The sequence below is a fragment of the Taurulus bubalis genome (genome assembly GCF_910589615.1).
Source record: "Taurulus bubalis genome assembly, chromosome: 10".
In the NCBI taxonomy this organism is placed as follows: domain Eukaryota; kingdom Metazoa; phylum Chordata; class Actinopteri; order Perciformes; family Cottidae; genus Taurulus; species Taurulus bubalis.
This window is the reverse complement of record NC_136598.1, coordinates 6,399,641-6,417,185: the sequence shown is the minus strand read 5'-3', so window position 1 is coordinate 6,417,185 and position 17,545 is coordinate 6,399,641. Positions and strand designations below refer to the sequence as shown.

Genomic DNA, 17,545 nt, shown 5'->3' with positions numbered 1-17,545 from the left:
AAAAAAAGACCCGCGTTTCTCCAAAACAGTCCAATGATTAGTCGGATAGTCTGCGATATACTGAATCAAGTTTGTGAAAATCATAAATCTGGCTGCGGTCAAAACTTGGAGTCAATGTCCACATGTCTGCTGTGAAACGATATTATAAAACCAGCCACTGCGAAACTGACATTATTTAAAAATAATTCGTTGTTCAAATAAGTCAGATTGGAAAGTAGTTCATCGGAGCAGAGCCGCCTAAAATGATCAGCATGGAGAATAAAAGTGTCGGCTGTGACAGTTGTCCTTACCTCTGTCTCCTCACGTCCTCCGCTGATTACCCAGCAACATCATGGTTACACATTTCACAGTACCCGCTCCAAACTCAGTCCTGCTCCAAGTAAGCAAATCATCACCCAGTGAGACGGGGAGACCAGCGGGGGGAAAGCAACACTTCCGAGTGCAGCCTTCAAAATAAAGCGTGTCCTGAGAAAACACGTGTTGAAATGTTTGACTTTAACGTGTATAGTGTTTCTGTTGGGAATGAAACCGATGAGATGCTCAGTTGTTAATAAATGTGCTGCAACCAACCGTGAGAATTGAGTTGTTGTTTTTAAAGAATTTGGTTTGTGGGAAGTTGATTTTCAGAATAAGACTATCAAAATAAAAGGAAGATATAGAGTCCAACGGTATTGATCCACAATACTATTGTTAAATCGTAATGTTATGTACAATAGATTGAATTGCTCCTATGTTGGAAAAAAGAAAATAAGCAAAACATTCAGTGTAATTTGGAGGTGTTGTCCTTCATCCTGGTAGAATATAACAATGGAAAAAAAGTAGAACATTGGAGCTGTTAGTTGTAACATTATTACAATTTCCCAACATTTAGGTAACAACTAATAATAAACAATGACAGCAACCGTCTCTGAGTAAAACTGGTAAAAGATGCATTGTGTGTATTATGCAGAACAACATCAACTTTTTTTGGTGGAGGTTGTCTGCCTCAACACAAATGTTTGTAAAATCTTTAACTCAGACCTTTAATTAATATGTTGCATTGCTTACCTGCATGTGGAAACGTTACACTTGGATGAATACGAACAATTCGGTTTCACTAATAGCCTACATTTCTTCTGATGGTCACAAAAGCTGTGTAGAAAATACAAGGAGTGAAAATGTTTAGTGACACATTTGGAGAGCTCACTAGTTGTCTTTGAAGTCAACCAGAAATGTGGGAGGGCTTCTTGGTGTGCAAGCAACGCTGAGCAAGTGGGGGAAGGGGAGCAGGAGTCACATAACTCAATCATGTGTCTGTTTGGAGAATATTGAGACGTTGCACGTAAACCTGAATCCTGCTTTTGCAATTGTTTTATTTTTTTTGACATTTCAACAGATGGTTGCTGGGTGGACTTTAGAAATACTAAACGGCAGTCTGGTGACCCGGTGCTTTAAGGCACTGACCCATGTGGTCAACTGAGGTCAAGAATGTCAGTCCACAATAATACACCCATCCCCCGTCTGTCTCCAACACCCTTCAACTATTTGTTAGCTGTTGAATAATTTCTCTGCAATTTATTTTCTTAGCACTAGGGCCTGAATGTTATTTCAGAACAAAAACCTGGTGAGAAATGGGGATTTCATTTCTTTTTCTGTTTTCTTTAATGTTGACTTTAAAGCAGAAAAATATATTTAGACTAAACTACTGGAACACGCCTTAAAATACCGGTGTATACAAGTTTTAAGCTGTAGAATGCAGTAGTGAAATGCTAGTACAATGACCCAAAAACTTTACAGCACTTTGGTACTTTTACACTTTTATTCCACTGCATTTATTAATAGCACCTTCTTTTTTTAATCAAATGCAATACATTTTTTTTGTGTAAATTAAACAATAGATTATATAAAATTGTTAAAAGTAGCTCCACCTGGTACATTCTTTCTGCATAATGACTACTTATATTACTGATGTATGGCAGCTGATAATACTTATTTACTTATTTAGATATTGTGGTTAGGGGGTGTTGCAATACCAGTATGGTGAGTCCTGTTGGCCGTACATACTCCTGGAGTGAACATTTTCCAGCCTTAATAGGTGGTATTGCTTTTGTTTGTGTAAATGACCTAACTACTTCCGAAACTAGAAGAATAATCTCCCTAAAATTCCCAGTTGACATACCAACACAATGACCTTCATTGGTATCGACAGCAATGGGAGGAAAACAAATAGATGCTTTTAGTAAAAGTGCCCTGATTTGACACAGATCCTGTTGCATTGCTAAATCTATTGCTTTTCCCTCTTTGCCAGATTTCTTCCCCCCTGTTTACTATGAAGGCCAGACACCCTGACTTCCTGTACCCTCGCGCCTGCTGGCTGCCGCCTTGACTGGCTGCAAACCCCTCACCGCGTCACGGCTCTGAACGCTCGCCCTCTGCTCCTCGTCTCTCCATCGAGGATGCAATCAGAGACATCTACAGGTCATCTGCACTACGGACGGGGTTACCGGGTCAGGGTCCAGTTTGTTGTCCTGGAATAAGACGCAGAAACTGTTGAATGCAGATCGGGTATACAGATCAAATCAGTTTTGTATTTCACAGGACAGCCGAGAAAAATATCAAATGAGGCAAGAGGGGACCATTGGTCAGTGTAACAGGATGCCATGCCGGCTCGGAGCTGGCCGCTGTGCTTGTTGACACTCTGTTGACTCCGCACCGGTTTGGTCGTTCGTGTCACATTAGAAGTACCGAGGGGAGAAATGCCACAGCTGAAAATATCAACTGGAACACAGTATTTTGACATCCTACCTTGGAAGTATTAGCTTTACTCCAGCACAAACATGCATTATGCAACACGTGTTTATTTGCGACCCCATCTACCTCAACAAGTTGCCCGGGGACATGTCCAGCCCCAACATAACCTGTTTGCACTGTAACCTTTCTGTAAATAGTCCTGTGCGTCCATGACATGGCGAAAACAAAAGGGCATCCTAACGCAGGGATTTACCGCCACCTAGTGTTGGAAACACGTCGCTACGCCGTTTGAATCTAATGGCACGGTTTCTTAAACAGTAATAGAAACTAATGACAAAATGGGCCACGACAAAATTAGATTCAGAAACCACTTTTTTTATTTAGTAAATGGGTTATTTCTCAGACTGTACACAACAGATATGTTCTGAGTTGGACCCAATAAAACCAAAAGGAGCGTCCAGTGACGAGGGAGCAAGGTGGTCACGTGACAGCAGTGGAGTACAAGGGGAGTAAAGCTTCACTTCTCTTCATATCTATGATCTAAAGCCTTTTTTTTCTTCTCCAAAAAGTTGAATCTCCCGTTTCAGGTAGGACCACCCTGCTTCCTGTCAACGTGGATCCTGAACTTGTCAAGCAGTTTGCTCTCGGTGAGTGATTGTTGTACAAAAAGACAAAAACTAGAAAAAGAAATTCAAAGACCACATTACAGAACACTTGAATAACAACTGGAGGAGAAAAATAAAAACAATGTGTAATAATGCCAGAACGAGCCCCGGATGTAACACTCATTGAATCAATATGAGAACTATTTCCCCCCCAAACAAACATGGGCACGATATCTGCCTTGTAGTTTTACGTTATAAAGTACTGACTGAGTTCATGCCAAGGCTCAAAACATCTTCCTCCACTATAGCTGGCAATATATAGGGCTGTGACCAGAGACGGACAATTTCATACACTACACGTGTTATAATGACCACATTAGTCCATTTATCATACTTTTCTTCTAATAATACAATATATTAAATAAAAAGAATAGGCTAAATCTCTCACGACAAAGCTATGCAGATTATCATAGAAACGGATGACAAGACAATCTATTGACACACAGGCACAGTGCACAAGCTTGCAGGCAGGAAATGGAAAATAAATCTTTGTAGTTTTTAAATAGTACAAAATGCTTTTTGGAGTTTTTTATTCATTTTTTGCTTCAAAAGCACAAACTCAAAAGTACGAAGCCAGACCTTTGATCCGCTTTGAGGAAGAACCGGTAGCTGTCGGAGCTGTCGCCCCCCAAACAAATAAGAGTTGTAAATTTAGCTCAAGATCTTAAGGTTCACAGGTTTTCAACCCTTGGCTGAGAATCAACAGTTCTGCTGGCAGTTTGTTCTTTCTGTGGACGTTTGTGTTCAATGAGTTGCCTTTTTTTTCCTTCTTATTTTAATCAAATACATTTTATGAATGAATACTATCACTGTGGTAAGGCGGAGACAGACCGATTATATTAGATCGTAAAATGGGCCAAATCTGATCATGCACACTGTTGAGGTGTTGTGGGATTCTCTCTCAATCTCTTTCCCCTGCAGCTGTCTGTGGGTTAATCCTGTATTTTTTATAACCATACCAAATATGGTTATGGTGCAAACATTGAAGTCTGTTTAATCAATGCTAGCGTATCTGTGAGAGATGAAACATCCCTGTTGGAGACAAAGTGAAACAATAAACCTTGTAAACAAAACTTTACAACCACTTGCAGGTCAGACATGCAGAACGAGCTAATAAATGAGACACGCCTGCAATTTAAGAGCCCAAAATAAAAGAAATGCAAACAGTTTTACATTTGAACAGTAGAACATGAAAATAAGAAAAATAATTTCTATATATAGTCAGTTTTTTAAATGTGTCATTTTTTAAATACATTTTCTCATATTAATCCAATACTTGTGTAATAATAGTAGAGTCTAATTTCATATATTTACCAAGCGATCATGATAATAAGAGATTGTCCTTAATCGTCCTGACTGGTTCAATAAAACAACAATAAAAAAATAAAATAAATCTCTTATGATCTGAAGATAAACTTCTTGGGTGTAGTAAACATTTCATGAATGAAACCAGAACTGAAAGTACTGTCAAAGTGCGCTCTAACCAATCAACGTGTGTGTGTAGTTTTGAATATGTAGTTAAGGGCACTGGAAATCAAAACTCCTGCAGTGTTTCTCGCTCGTTGCTGCTGCAAAATGTTTTGTACTGGGCAGGGGTTTCCCCGGCCCATCATGCTTTGCTCTCAGTGGTATTTGTCTGTAAGACACTGTTGTGTTCTGCTGCGATCTCCGTCAGGGCCTTTGATAAGTCTGCCTCCTGCAGTTTGCCTTTTTCATCAGAAAAAATCTTCCTGCAATAGAAAAAGGGAGGAGTGCAAAATTAGAAACCTGCTCATCTCTGGGTGGAAAACACAAATCTCAGCAAACAAACACTTTAGTTGGACACAATTTGAATCATTTATTCTCAATGACACCTTCACCCAATATGTAAGAAGACAATGTGTTAAGAGGTCTTCTTACATATTTCTTCACCACCTTGACAACAGTCAGATACAATTAAATAATAATATAATGACAGAACTGTGTCATCGACTAAGCTTCCCGATCCAAAACCGTGTTTAGCGAATATCAACTATTTATCAGTTCTACTTCAAAGAGACTATGACGGCACAGCAAAGGAGCCCTGCGTTTGTGGTTTGAGACATCCATGTTCAGCTTGTAGCAGCGGAAGCTCAGGATCTAGATCCTGCCTGCAGCTCTTCTCCTCTCTTCTGCAGTTCAGAGCCAGAAAACGCTGTCTAAACGCGGTTCTCTTTGGTAGAGCTGGTAACGATTTAGGCAACGCTTAGAGGCATTTCGTTACTGCCTGAGACAAAACACTCTGTCATTTAAATAAAGCCCCTTTCAGACATGAACAATGAAACATTACTGGATTCATCTCTCTGTTCAAGCGATACTGTTTTCTCATTCAGATATATTCATAGGCGTTTGTTAACAGACAGGAGTGTTGAGGAAAAAGCCACAAAGCTTGTGTGATATTGCCATCTGGTGCACGAGAGGTAGTAGTGGCAGCAGAGTTGTAAAACAACGACATCAAGGAAGAGAATGTTTGCGGTTCTCTTTACAGTTTGCATCCGTGATTTCATTTATTTTCCTGTTGAAGCCTTAATTTGTCACCGTCGCGAGAAGGATACTCAGCCGCAATAAGTTCGATGAATTTCATCATTTATTAGAGAATTTTACTGTATAGTGTCCAATAATCAACAGGTCAGATTATTGTTGTTCTCAGAGGGTTATTCAAAATAAACGATTTCCTCAGACATTTCCATTGTTTCCTGGTTTAATAAATGTATTTTATTTTCTTTGATACATGATACATGTGTTACAAGGCTTTGTGAGAAGAAGGAACAAGACGTGCATTTCTTTTCTCTCGGCGTATTTGACGTTGCGGCTGCAGTAGCAGCGCCGTGCGCTCGAATAGAAGTAGTTCTGACAAAGTGTTGCCCGACCACGAGAGACGGCCAAAGCTGTTCTGAACAGTCACACTCAGGTGGAGTGAAAGGAGGAGGTGGGGGACTGGATAATCATATAAATCTTAACACTGCACACTTTCATACCGTCTCGGTTGGAAGGTATTTATAGTGATGCACACATTTGTAAAGACAAAAAGTGACAGAGATAGATGTGTAACAAATGAAAGAGAAAAGTTCAAACGCTGCTTGCTTTCTCCCCTCTGCACGTTGGATTGTCAGTTTCGATTAGTTTGTCGGAAAGCTGTCTGTTCGGGGAGCGGGGTTTCTGAAGCTGTTACACTGAAGTGCCTGTCAGAATGCTGAAGCACACTGGCAGCTTTAATCTGACAGAATTCAATACAGACTCGTGAAATGTTGCTGAGCGAGTAATATTGTCGTTGTGACTTTTACACATACTCAGTTATGGGACAGACATGTGCTTCACATTTGTGTAACAAGGTGCATGTCTGAAAGGGACTCAACTATTCTTGTGGGGAATGTTGAAAAAGTGGAGACTGTTACACACAAAAGCATAAAAACACAGAACCATCATATCACTCATTGTCTATCACAATCCACAACATCTTACTAATATTTCACCCAATGTCATTACCACAGTTTACCATTACAATATTTCATATTGTGTGGTCAATGGCAAGATGCGGTGGTGAATGAATGGGCATACAAGTTACAAGCACACACTCACACAAACACACAGATAAACCTCTAGAGGGAGCCGTACTCATCGTTGACAGGAGGAGCAGTCTTGGCCAGAGTCTCTGACGCCTCCAGGACTGGGCCAGAGGGGGGGAGGTCTGCTCCGACTCCATTGGGCAGAGAGGGGGCAGAGGGCGGGCTCTCTAAGCTAATAAGGTATGCGGTAGGTGGAGAAGGTCTTTCTGTCCCGTTTGTCAGCTCTAACTCTACATCTGCACCTATGGGCCCCACGTCAGGGGCTAGAAAGTTGTACCTGTCGGACGGCGAAGTGAAGAGATCATTTGAAAGAGGCGTCACAACACTAGAGGGAGTAAAAGAAATATGAGTGACAGGCAAAGGAGAGAGGACGTCTGCAACTAGAGGGGCAGATTCTTCAGCATCCAGGACTTTAAGAGCTCCGTGGATCACTGAAGGATGGCTAGCTGCAACATCTTTGGCATCATCAACAGTTTGGTCAGCAGGTTTCTTTGTCGTGTTGAAAGCAGTAGGGCTACTCCCACTGGGGTCTGGGGCAGTTGTATCTGAATCAGGGTCTGGCTTTGAAGGGGCAGTGGTTGCCAGAGTGGCGGCGGTTTGCGCTGGTGTCTCGACGTCTGAGGCTACAGTGCATGGCTGTATGGGAAGCTTGTTGACAGGTGGCCTCGGAGCACATTTCTTAGTGTCAAGTGTAGGAGAGGGTGACGAGGAAGAGGCGGTCAGTGGAGATACAGGCTGGCTACCTTTCGCATTCAGAGCTGCAAGTTTAGGAGAATGTCTACGCTTCGGTGGTATCGGTGTCCCCGATTTTTGAGCTAGAATCTGTTCAGGGCTACGAGGAGGAGGGGTTATTTTCTCCGGTTCTTCCGGGTTGTTACATCCTCTTTGTTCTACTAACGGGGCTATTTTGGCTTCGATGGCAGAGGTGGAGATGAGGGGCGGCGGAGGGGCCATGTTCGACTCTGGAGTCGGGGCCGGAGCCAGAACAGGGGTGGGTGAGGGGTCGTTGGCTGGGGTAGACAGGCTACAAGTGAGGGTAGTGGTCTCGCTAGAGGGGCTGTCCAGAGCGGGGTCAATTGTTGCAGTGGCTGTGTCAGAGTTGGTGGCTATGGAGGAGAGGGTGTCCAGTGCCAGAGCAGCAGTGTAAGCCCGCAGCCTGAAAGAGCAGGGAGAGAACAGAGACACACAGACTAGACACCAGGGTGACTGTGACAGAGGAAGGGTGGCCTCGGAGGAGAGCATGCAGAGGGATTAGTCGGTTTTAAAAATTCACACATACATAGACAAAGCAACTGAAAAACAGCAACTATTAAGCCCAGCGAGAAAAATAAAACAAAGAAAAAGAGGGCGTCATGCTGTGAGTGAACATTAAAGGATACATCCCATACACACACCAACATGGAGTACACTGACTCGGACAACTAATGTACTAAAATAAAAAGCACCAGTCTTCTTGCTGAAAACTACAGAACCACGCAGTACCACCTATAAAGGGTTAAACAGTACCAGTGACAATCTCATACAGTATTATCTAATTGTTCCAGACTGCTGATAATGAGAGATGGCTTGCTGAGGTTGTCAAATGGCTTCATATGAGTTGACCACACTCGAGGACAAAAGGCCTTTCTGTGTCTTTAACTGGTAGTGCTTCAACCTTGATACAATGAGACAGAAAATCTCCAACGGCTGGAGAAGAAACACAAAGTGCAGTAATCCCTCTGACAGGGAATAAAAACAGAAAAGCAACACAGTTCAGTGGACTCCACCCAAGAATGACCTGAACTTTTGAAAAAGTTTCAAATTGTTGTCCTGTTGAATGAGATCATTATTCTTTGAAGTGGAGTGCAGCTAAAGAGACTTGAGCGGTAAAAAGAAAAAGGCTGGACGTCAGTTTTTACTCACTCTGGCTCTGTGAGAGGTGTGGTTTCATTGGGTTCTGTTGGTCCTGCTGCGTTATGATTGGCCGTGCACTCGTCTTCTGTTCTGACTTCCACTATTGGCTCCTTGGACTCGTCTTTCCTGCAGGACACAGAGAGGAATATCTTGTTAAATGACAAAAGATGATCTTATAGAGCAGTTATCATTACTGCAACAATGAGCAGTGAGAAGAGGTGATACAAGAGAAGTAGACCGTAATTATGTCAACACAGACTGTGAGAGGATTATCTTTTCAATTTAGCCTCAACTCAAATGTTCAGACTGTGACTATAAGTACAGGTGGTTGTACTGCATGTAGCAGAAATCAATACACAAGGCACTCAAATTGATTCTAAAATGCCTTATTGTGCTCAAGAGAGTTTATGTTCAATGCACTTAAACCCAGCATCCTTTATATTTTTTACTGAAAGAGGGACTCCACTCTTAAAACGTCATCTCATTTATGGGCTCTTTTCTTTGATTTGTCTTTTTTTTTTTCTGTTCCTGCGGTTACTGACTGAGCGGACCATAATGCACTGCAGTCGCAAGATGTTGATTTTACTCAAGAGGCACAATGTTTTTGCTTTAATGGAAAAACCCTTCCCCAGTTAGCTCTTGCGTTATCAGACTAAACATAAAACCTTCAGCTCAGATTATTAATCTTCTTTAATGTCAGCCCCTAAAGGCCTTCTGGGGAATGTAGGAAGTCACTGATTAAAGTGGAAGTACAGTCGACGAAGTACACAAAATGTAAACAGAAACTTGATTAAAACAATGCCTGCAATGCATGTATTGGTCAAGGAATGACTACTCATAACAGTTCAAAAAGCATCTTTTGTTTTTGTTTTAAGTCTATCAATAATCATCTACATTTTGTCATTCTTCATCAATCCTGAACATGTTTTAATTTTAACTAATGGTTAACATTCTTTTGGTGATCGTTTTCTTTAGCAGAGACTGAGCAAAATCCGCATTGACTTGGAGTCGTGTGGTAATAATATATGATCTATATCTGGAAATAATATGTGGATATGCAGGGCGGATTCATTTCTTAATGCAGTCCCGGTAAACGGATTGCATATACAGCTGGCTTAGATCTCATCACAATGTCGCTGCTGATCCGATCACATTCTGATCCCAATGCATTCTGGGTGGATTTACACTTTGCATTAGGATAGCCAGAGTGCATGTTAATGCCTGGTTTAAGGGCACGCACACTATTCACTCGCCTTAAAGCTCTGTTTTGGTCTCCACTAGCTCTTGGCTCTTTAGCTGCTAAATGCTCCAATATTTTCATTATGTAGTTGCTAAATGTGTCTCTCTGAAGTTTGGTGCTGGGCAGGTAGCGTACAGTTAGTTTATGACACCTTATTTACTGAAGAGAGCTTCCTGCTGCAACTGGAAACCAAGCGGATGGCATCAGTTAGACTGAAACAATACAGTAAAGTTTCAGATGTTATTAGCAACTTTAACAACACCTCCGTTGCCAGTTTGTGAAAATAAATTGCATTTATGAAGAGATTAAAAAAGAAAACTGGGCCCTGCAGTATAACTGAACTGTAATTTGAATCTGGCCAACGATAACGGTCACCGCTTAATAGATTGAACAGCGTGCACATTGTTTCACTGGTACTCACATGAATGCTGCCTTGCCCTCCTCCACGTTGTGCCCTTTGGTCCCTGTGCCTGATTTACCGCAGAGGCACATGATGAGGCCACATTTGTTGACAAAGTAACAGGTGACATCCACAGCGAGCAGCAGGAGTACAAACACTACAACAAGGATCCCAGCCCAGAGCACGATGCCCATGGAGAGCGCTGCCTCCTCACCCAAATCTGCCAGACAAGAGACAAGAGGGGGAGCTGAACAACTGTAGCGTGACGCAGTTTTATAGAAACAGCCAGGAACTACTCAATGAAAGTGCAGCTATGCTACTGCCACTACAAATACTTCCATAAAACAGAAACAACTCACCTGTTATGAGCACTGAACGTTCTAGTTGTCTCGGCACGAATTAGATGCAGTGTGATGTTTGTGTAGACTGTGCTGCAAGACTAGTGCTCAATAACGCATTTCATGGCTTGTGTTAAAAACCCATAAAAAAGATATAAAGATATATTCAAGCAATTTATTTGGTATTAGAAAGAGCAAACCAAAGTGCACACTGTGTTGCTAGTTTCCCAGGAATGCAGAATATTTTATGGACAAAATGAACATGAGGCTTTTCGCAACATCACAAAAGGCTATGATGCATCTTTACTGTTCATGTAAAGTCAACTCTCTAAAAAAATCCTCTCTGTTTCTAGATACAAGTCACTCTTTAGATACCAATAATTAATCAAGATCTGCTAGAGAACAAAATGCAGCTGAGTAAAGCACCCTCCAATATAAATGTATAAAAACAGATATTTTTGAATGATATTTGACACAGTTACATGCATGAGAAATATCTGGACATTTATCTTAGTACACAGCATAAAAATAACAGTTTCATTTTGATAATTCCATTTACAGCTGCTCGTCAAAAATTACCAATATTGTTATTACAAACATTTTTCAGTTAAGTGTTTCTGTTTCAATAATGTAAACGTTAATGTTACAGTACATATGCAGAATTTTGTGAGAGATTAAAGAATATAATAGTATTTATGTAAACGAACAGGCCCAGCTCTCAGCCTTCATTCTGTTTTAAGTGCTATTTATTTTAATATAACCTCATTTAAATTCCACTATTGTTCAATACTGTAAACTGGCAGCTCTCTGTTGTCTAGTGCTGACGACTAGCTGTTCAAATGGTGAGCGAAGTGAATCTGTGGGAGGCCGAGGATCTCCACTGCCTTTGGTTCAGCGTGTCTGTCTGGTCTGCTCTGAAGCCACACAGCACCCTTTTCTCACCCATAACAGAGACACGTCTGTCATCGACAAAGTCTGTTTTTAAGAATGAAAGTGTCCAAAGAGACAGCCAGGCCAGAGAAAGGCGAGCTCTCCTCTACAGTTATGGTGTGAATTCCCCACGAAAACTATGAGAGCAGGAATACAGTGATGAGGGACAAGATGAGTGAGACCAAAGTGCATGTCACGGATGAACAGCCCTGATCGGCTGAGGAGCGAGGGGCAGCACAACCCCGACCACAATGCACACAGGGCGAGACGAAAATGTTCACGTGGTCCACCCCACCAATGTCCAGAACCAGGCAAGAGAGAAAGGGAAAGAGAATAAAGGACAGAAGGAGGGGGGAAATGAAGGGAAACAAAGAGGAAAAAAGAGAAGGGTGGGGAAAACAGAGGAAGAGAGAAGTGAAAATGTGTCAAAAGTGAAAAAAAATGAAACAGATTTCTTGCATTGAGGGAGGGAAAAAAAATACAGCAACACATCAAAGCAAAAGCACAGCACAAAGGGGAAAACTACAGCGTGTGGACTAGATGGTGACTCAATGGTGGGTGAGTGGAAAATGCTTTAGATTGGAAAATGAATTAGAAAAGAAGAAGTGAGAGGAAGACATAATGGTCTGTGGTGATGTTTCAGCAAAGCACTCGGCAGTGTCTAGCACCTAAAGGGAATCTGACAAGCTGTGTGTTTTTTTGTTTTGTTCGAATGATAAAAACCTTCAGCTGCAGTTAAGCCCTCGAGGTACAAATTAATAAGGGGTTATTAAGGATCAATGTAAAGGCCGCTTCCACTCATGGACAAACTATCCACTCTAGCTGCTACTTTAGCTTAGCAGTAAACAAAGCTAAAGGAAAACTACAATCATTTAGAGGCAATCATTTCATCCTCCGTGGAAAGAGCCTGTCCCAGTTCTGCGAGCACAAACTCAAGCTCCTTTAGCAAGGCCTGTCAAAACTTGAAAGTGTACAAATTCAGCCAGAAAATCATTTCTGGCTCACCGCCGCCCAGGAAATAAAAAAAAAATTCTGTTAATTTTTTTAGTTGTCATTCATTCACCTTTCAGAGCTACAGAGTTTAAAAATAGAACGTCACACTCTGGTTTCGAGCTTTGAGTTTGGCTCCCCAGTTTTCTGGCTGTTTAGTTCCAGTTTAGTGAGTGACCTGAGGGAGGGTACCTGGGATGGCATCGGGCTGTGTGGACGTCCTGAAGGACATGGTAGCTGGCTGCGACTTGCCCTTCTGGTTCTCTGCCACCACGTAGACGCTGTACTCTGTGTCCCACTCCAACCCACTGAGAACCACGTAGTCGCTGCCGCTGGGCAGCCGGATCTCTGGTTTCCACTCTGACACCTGTATCTAAGGACACACAATATATTAGATATGTTGCTCAGATATCTGCCGAGATATCCCGTTCACCAAAAAAGTGGGACGCACGCACGGACAACCCCAAAAACATTATGCAGTGGCCTTTTGCATTAAAAAACCCTCAAATGATAAACAATTGAAATCAAAATACCGTAATTTCCGGACCATAGGCCGCACCTGCTCATTTTTAAAAGACAAAATAAATTGTACATAAATAAGCCGCACTTGTCTAGAAGCCGCAGGTGTCCCCGTTGAAACATGAGATATGAACACAGCAAGATGTTACAGGAACGATTTTTTAAAACTTTTAATTAAATAAATGCTGGCAACATCCACAACTAGTACATACATACGGCAAATGCTTTTTTTCAGAACAGTACTAAAGTTGTCTTCTTCAGTATAGGAATTGAACAGCCTGAAGGTTTGTAATTACTTAGTCACACATTTTCTCGGCGAAAATATAGGAACCCACCAGAAAAAGTCATTGATCACTATCGCCATCGTCCTCCTGTGCACTAAAACCATTGACGTCCTCTTCTTCAGTGTCGGAATTAAACAGCCTCAGAATTGCTTCGTTGCACTCAGTCTCTCTTTCGTTTGCGCTCTCAGTGTCACTTTCCTCCCGAGGAAAATCCGCTTGCTGTCCTCCTCCTCACGCAGCAGGCCAGCCTTTCGGAACCCGTTGGTGATGGTGGATTCTTTGACACTGCTCCACGCTGTTAGGATCCACTGGGTTGGTGATGGTGGATTCTCTGACACTGCTCCACGCTGTTAGGATCCACTGGGTTGGTGATGGTGGATTCTCTGACACTGCTCCACGCTGTTAGGATCCACTGGCAGACTGGAGAAAAGGTTGCTCTTCGCATGCGGACAGTTTTTGTAAAGGATTTCTCGCCGCTCGTCGGAGGAAGTGACGTTGTGTTGTTGATGTAATGCTAGAGTTGCTAGTTGAGCTTGTTAGCTGTTACGCCGGAGCTACTGTTAGCGAAGAGCCTGTTGCCAACTCTGTGAACACTCGTGCAATAAACCTGCAAGTTAACGCAACCAACGTCTGTCTGCGAGTCGTTCCTGCGGACGTGACACTACGCCGTAGTCTTCAACCAATCAGATCTTTAATTTGACAAACTGGGCGGATCCTTTGACGTCAGGGCCTGCGAGGTGGCGGAGATGTATGATTGGTCAGCGGGCCAGCGTGACCATTCACATGCGCTGTGATTGGTCAAAGGGGCACAAAGCTACTAGAAACTTCTAGCTGCTACCTAGAACCTAGAAGCTACCTTGCTGGTGGATTTCACTAATGACGCCTTTCGCACAGAGGATTACGGGCATGTGGTGAGTTAAATGCTTGCTGTGTTACTTAAAAAAAAATAAATCTGCAGTCGTATTTAAATCGTACACAGCCCTTTTGTTGCTGCTGGTCAGACAGCTGGAGATGTCTGTGTGTGTGCAGCACTGCAGTGTTTTAATGCTGTTGGCTTGTTTCGTTAGTACTAAATGTGACTGGTTGTTTGGTGGTTATTTGGACAACATGGGTGCACAACATCGTGAGGCGAGCGCTGCGTCATGGAACAGTGGCCGCGCCTTTCCTTCTTGTCAAAGGGATTAACAGAGCCCGATGATTCCAGCCACGGGTGGTGCTGGCTGGAGGTTCTTGGAGGTTCTGCTGGAGATGCAGATGGGGGTGCTGCATCTGAGAACGCAGATAGCGCTGGAGAGGCGGAGGGTGCGCTGTTCACGGGACGCGTTTTGTGACTTTACAGTTGCTAATATGGGGAAATACGTGTGTGTCATATGTGTCTTGGTGCTTATAAGGTTAAAACAGCTCTGCAGGTCGGTCCACAGCGTGTGACCTCCATGCCTGTAATGGTGCAAAGAAATGTGAGCGTCCGCTGTCCACACATGACAGTCTGTATGAACGCGCCGTGTAGTGGGCAGCGCCGTGTTCAATACATGCACGGGTCAGACAGGAACACTTTTTTTTTTCTTCCCCAGTCTGCATCTGATGTGGACACACGTCATCGAAGGCCTTGTTCTAAAACCTAAAACCTAAAACACTGCACTATGGTAGTTGGCCTATGAAAATCCATCAATTAGCCGCATCGTTGTAAAAGCCGCAGTCTCAAAGCATGTGAAAAAAAAGTAGCGGCTTATATGCCGGAAATTACGGTAGTAGCTTCAGTTGATGAGGACTAATCATTTCAGCTCTGAATCGCCATACTCACTGGCTTAAATCGGACCAGATAATGTAAAATGGGCGAGCCGCCGTCGTCCTGCTTGATCCAGCGAACTTTGAGAGAGTTGCCTTTGGGTTGAACTGCCCCTTCGAGTTTAGGAGGATTGGGATTCCCTACAGGCACACAGGAGCAAGTCAGATGTTATTTAAAGCCTCACTCAAAAGACGCAGCGAACAACAGGGTTATTGTTTCAGTTTACCAGTGTATTTGAAATTGCAAAGAAAGACAAAAATGTTGATTTCAAACAAAAGTCACAACTTTAAAATCGGCCTCTTTGTTGTCGTCCTTTTATGTCACTTGCCCTTCCTTAGTTGCCAGCCGCAAGATTGTATGTCTCTAAGACTAATTACCAAATGACACACGGCCACATGCTTATCTGATTCAGTCCAAGTTGCTGAGTAACATTCATCCAGCGTCATACAGGGCTTCAGGGGAAAGGGTTATTTCTCATTATGCAAGATGTGCATTTAACAGCTAAATAAATGGGTTTACCTAAAAAGATAACCACAAGGGGAAATGTTTGAGCTGTAAAACATTCTTTTAGTGCTTTAACCTGTGTTTTCAGCATCTCAAACTAATTTCCACAATCAATGTTTAAACTCAAAACATAACTCAAAACAATTCAGTCAAATAGAAATGTGAGACAATTTATTTATATATCTAATTGTTTTTTTTTGTATTCACCACAAACAAAGTGTCTGATTGGGCTTTTCTGGCTTGTGGAGTTCCTCAGGGGCTATATCAATGCCCTTCAGCTTTATGTATCTGTAAAATCTGGGAAACTTTCATATTTGGCTAAATTTGTCAGTGCATGGATTCATTCATTAGCTGAAAATAATTTAAAACGAAACTGAAGTTCTAGCCCAAAATCAGGCTTGAATTTTCCCATCAGCACTCATTAAAGGCTTGCAACTAAAAATTGATTTACAGAAACTTAGGGGGGGATTTTTTCATTCCAAATTGATGAGAAACAAATAAAGTCAGTCTTATTATATTTTAAAAAAAAATATTGCCATAGAATTAAGGAATCATCCATTGTTTTGTCCGCTCGCATCTCAACTATTGGAATGCAAAATATTCTTATTTAAGCCAACACACTGTAGCACGTCTAAAATATGTTTAATGCTTTTATAGTGTTTCACAATTTAGTTCCAATTGGCTCTCCTTCTGATGAGCGAACTCCTTCAAGACGTATTTATTCTTGCCCTAATTTGTATTATTCCTTAACAATCTTTTCTTGTCTTTAATTGAATCTTCTTTTTTGTAACTGTGATGCAAATTGTAACCGTGGCTTAAAAAATACTAAATAAATCAAGTACTAGTTACTAACAGACAACAATAAAGAGGTGTTTAATGGTTATTGTTAATACTCTGGCTCAAAAGTCAGATAGCCTTCAAAATCCTGGTAAAATCGGTCCAAGTTAGTGCATATAGCCTTTAATGCAGCCTAAGGTTAAACATGATTAACAGTATGGAGGATGCAATGCACAGGGTAGCTATATTGCTCTCAGCATTAATACTACAACTCATGATTGAGAACCAGAGCAAACTGCTGATAGAGGCAGTTTTTTGCAGGTATGCGGTGTCGAGACTGATAACGATTCTCCGATTATTAGAGGAAACTCTGTTTATTTCACACTTGATTTATAGGAACACATCCTAAAAGGAAGAGAGGTAACATCCCTTTAGGTAGCGTGCTATCAACACCATCCTAGTGATGCTGATATTAAACACTCTTGACTGTTATATATTACCGTGAAGACAGCTCTGGCTCTCCCTCATTTATCCTGCTGAGGCAAATGTCTACATGACTGATTAATGGGATTGAAGTAGACGTGTATTACGTGATTGCATAGAAGCAATTAATGTGTTGTTTAACTGTGGGATTCTCCGATTAAAGTGAGGGGTCTTCTTTCAAAGGATCTGCAACAGTAAGTTACCTTCTGCTGAGTGGAGGGGGACCATCAGAACCATGAAAGCCAAATAACAGTAACATGAAATGACACATGTGAGTGGTTGAACGAGGAAGGAGGACATGAAAAACAGAACAAAGTAAAACAAGTAAATAACTTGGAGACAAACTCAAACTGAAAGATGCTTTTCAAACAAATAAAGACAGTTGGCACACATCTCTATGTTGGGTTCTCAATGTTAAAAGT

General features: G+C 41.9%; 1 protein-coding gene across 1 annotated transcript in view; it reads right to left on the bottom strand.

Moving 5' to 3' along the window:
* Positions 1 to 5,004: 5,004 nt before the first annotated feature.
* The window catches only part of ncam1b (neural cell adhesion molecule 1b), a gene marked incomplete at both ends in the record, with an annotated part of 64,557 nt that continues 52,016 nt past the window's right edge, over positions 5,005 to 17,545 (bottom strand). The window contains 6 exons of the mRNA XM_079225459.1: positions 5,005 to 5,125; positions 7,029 to 8,135; positions 8,882 to 8,998; positions 10,534 to 10,732; positions 12,963 to 13,143; positions 15,375 to 15,499. Coding sequence (XP_079081585.1) covers positions 5,005 to 5,125; positions 7,029 to 8,135; positions 8,882 to 8,998; positions 10,534 to 10,732; positions 12,963 to 13,143; positions 15,375 to 15,499 — 1,850 coding nt within the window. The remainder of the gene's footprint in view (positions 5,126 to 7,028; positions 8,136 to 8,881; positions 8,999 to 10,533; positions 10,733 to 12,962; positions 13,144 to 15,374; positions 15,500 to 17,545) is intronic.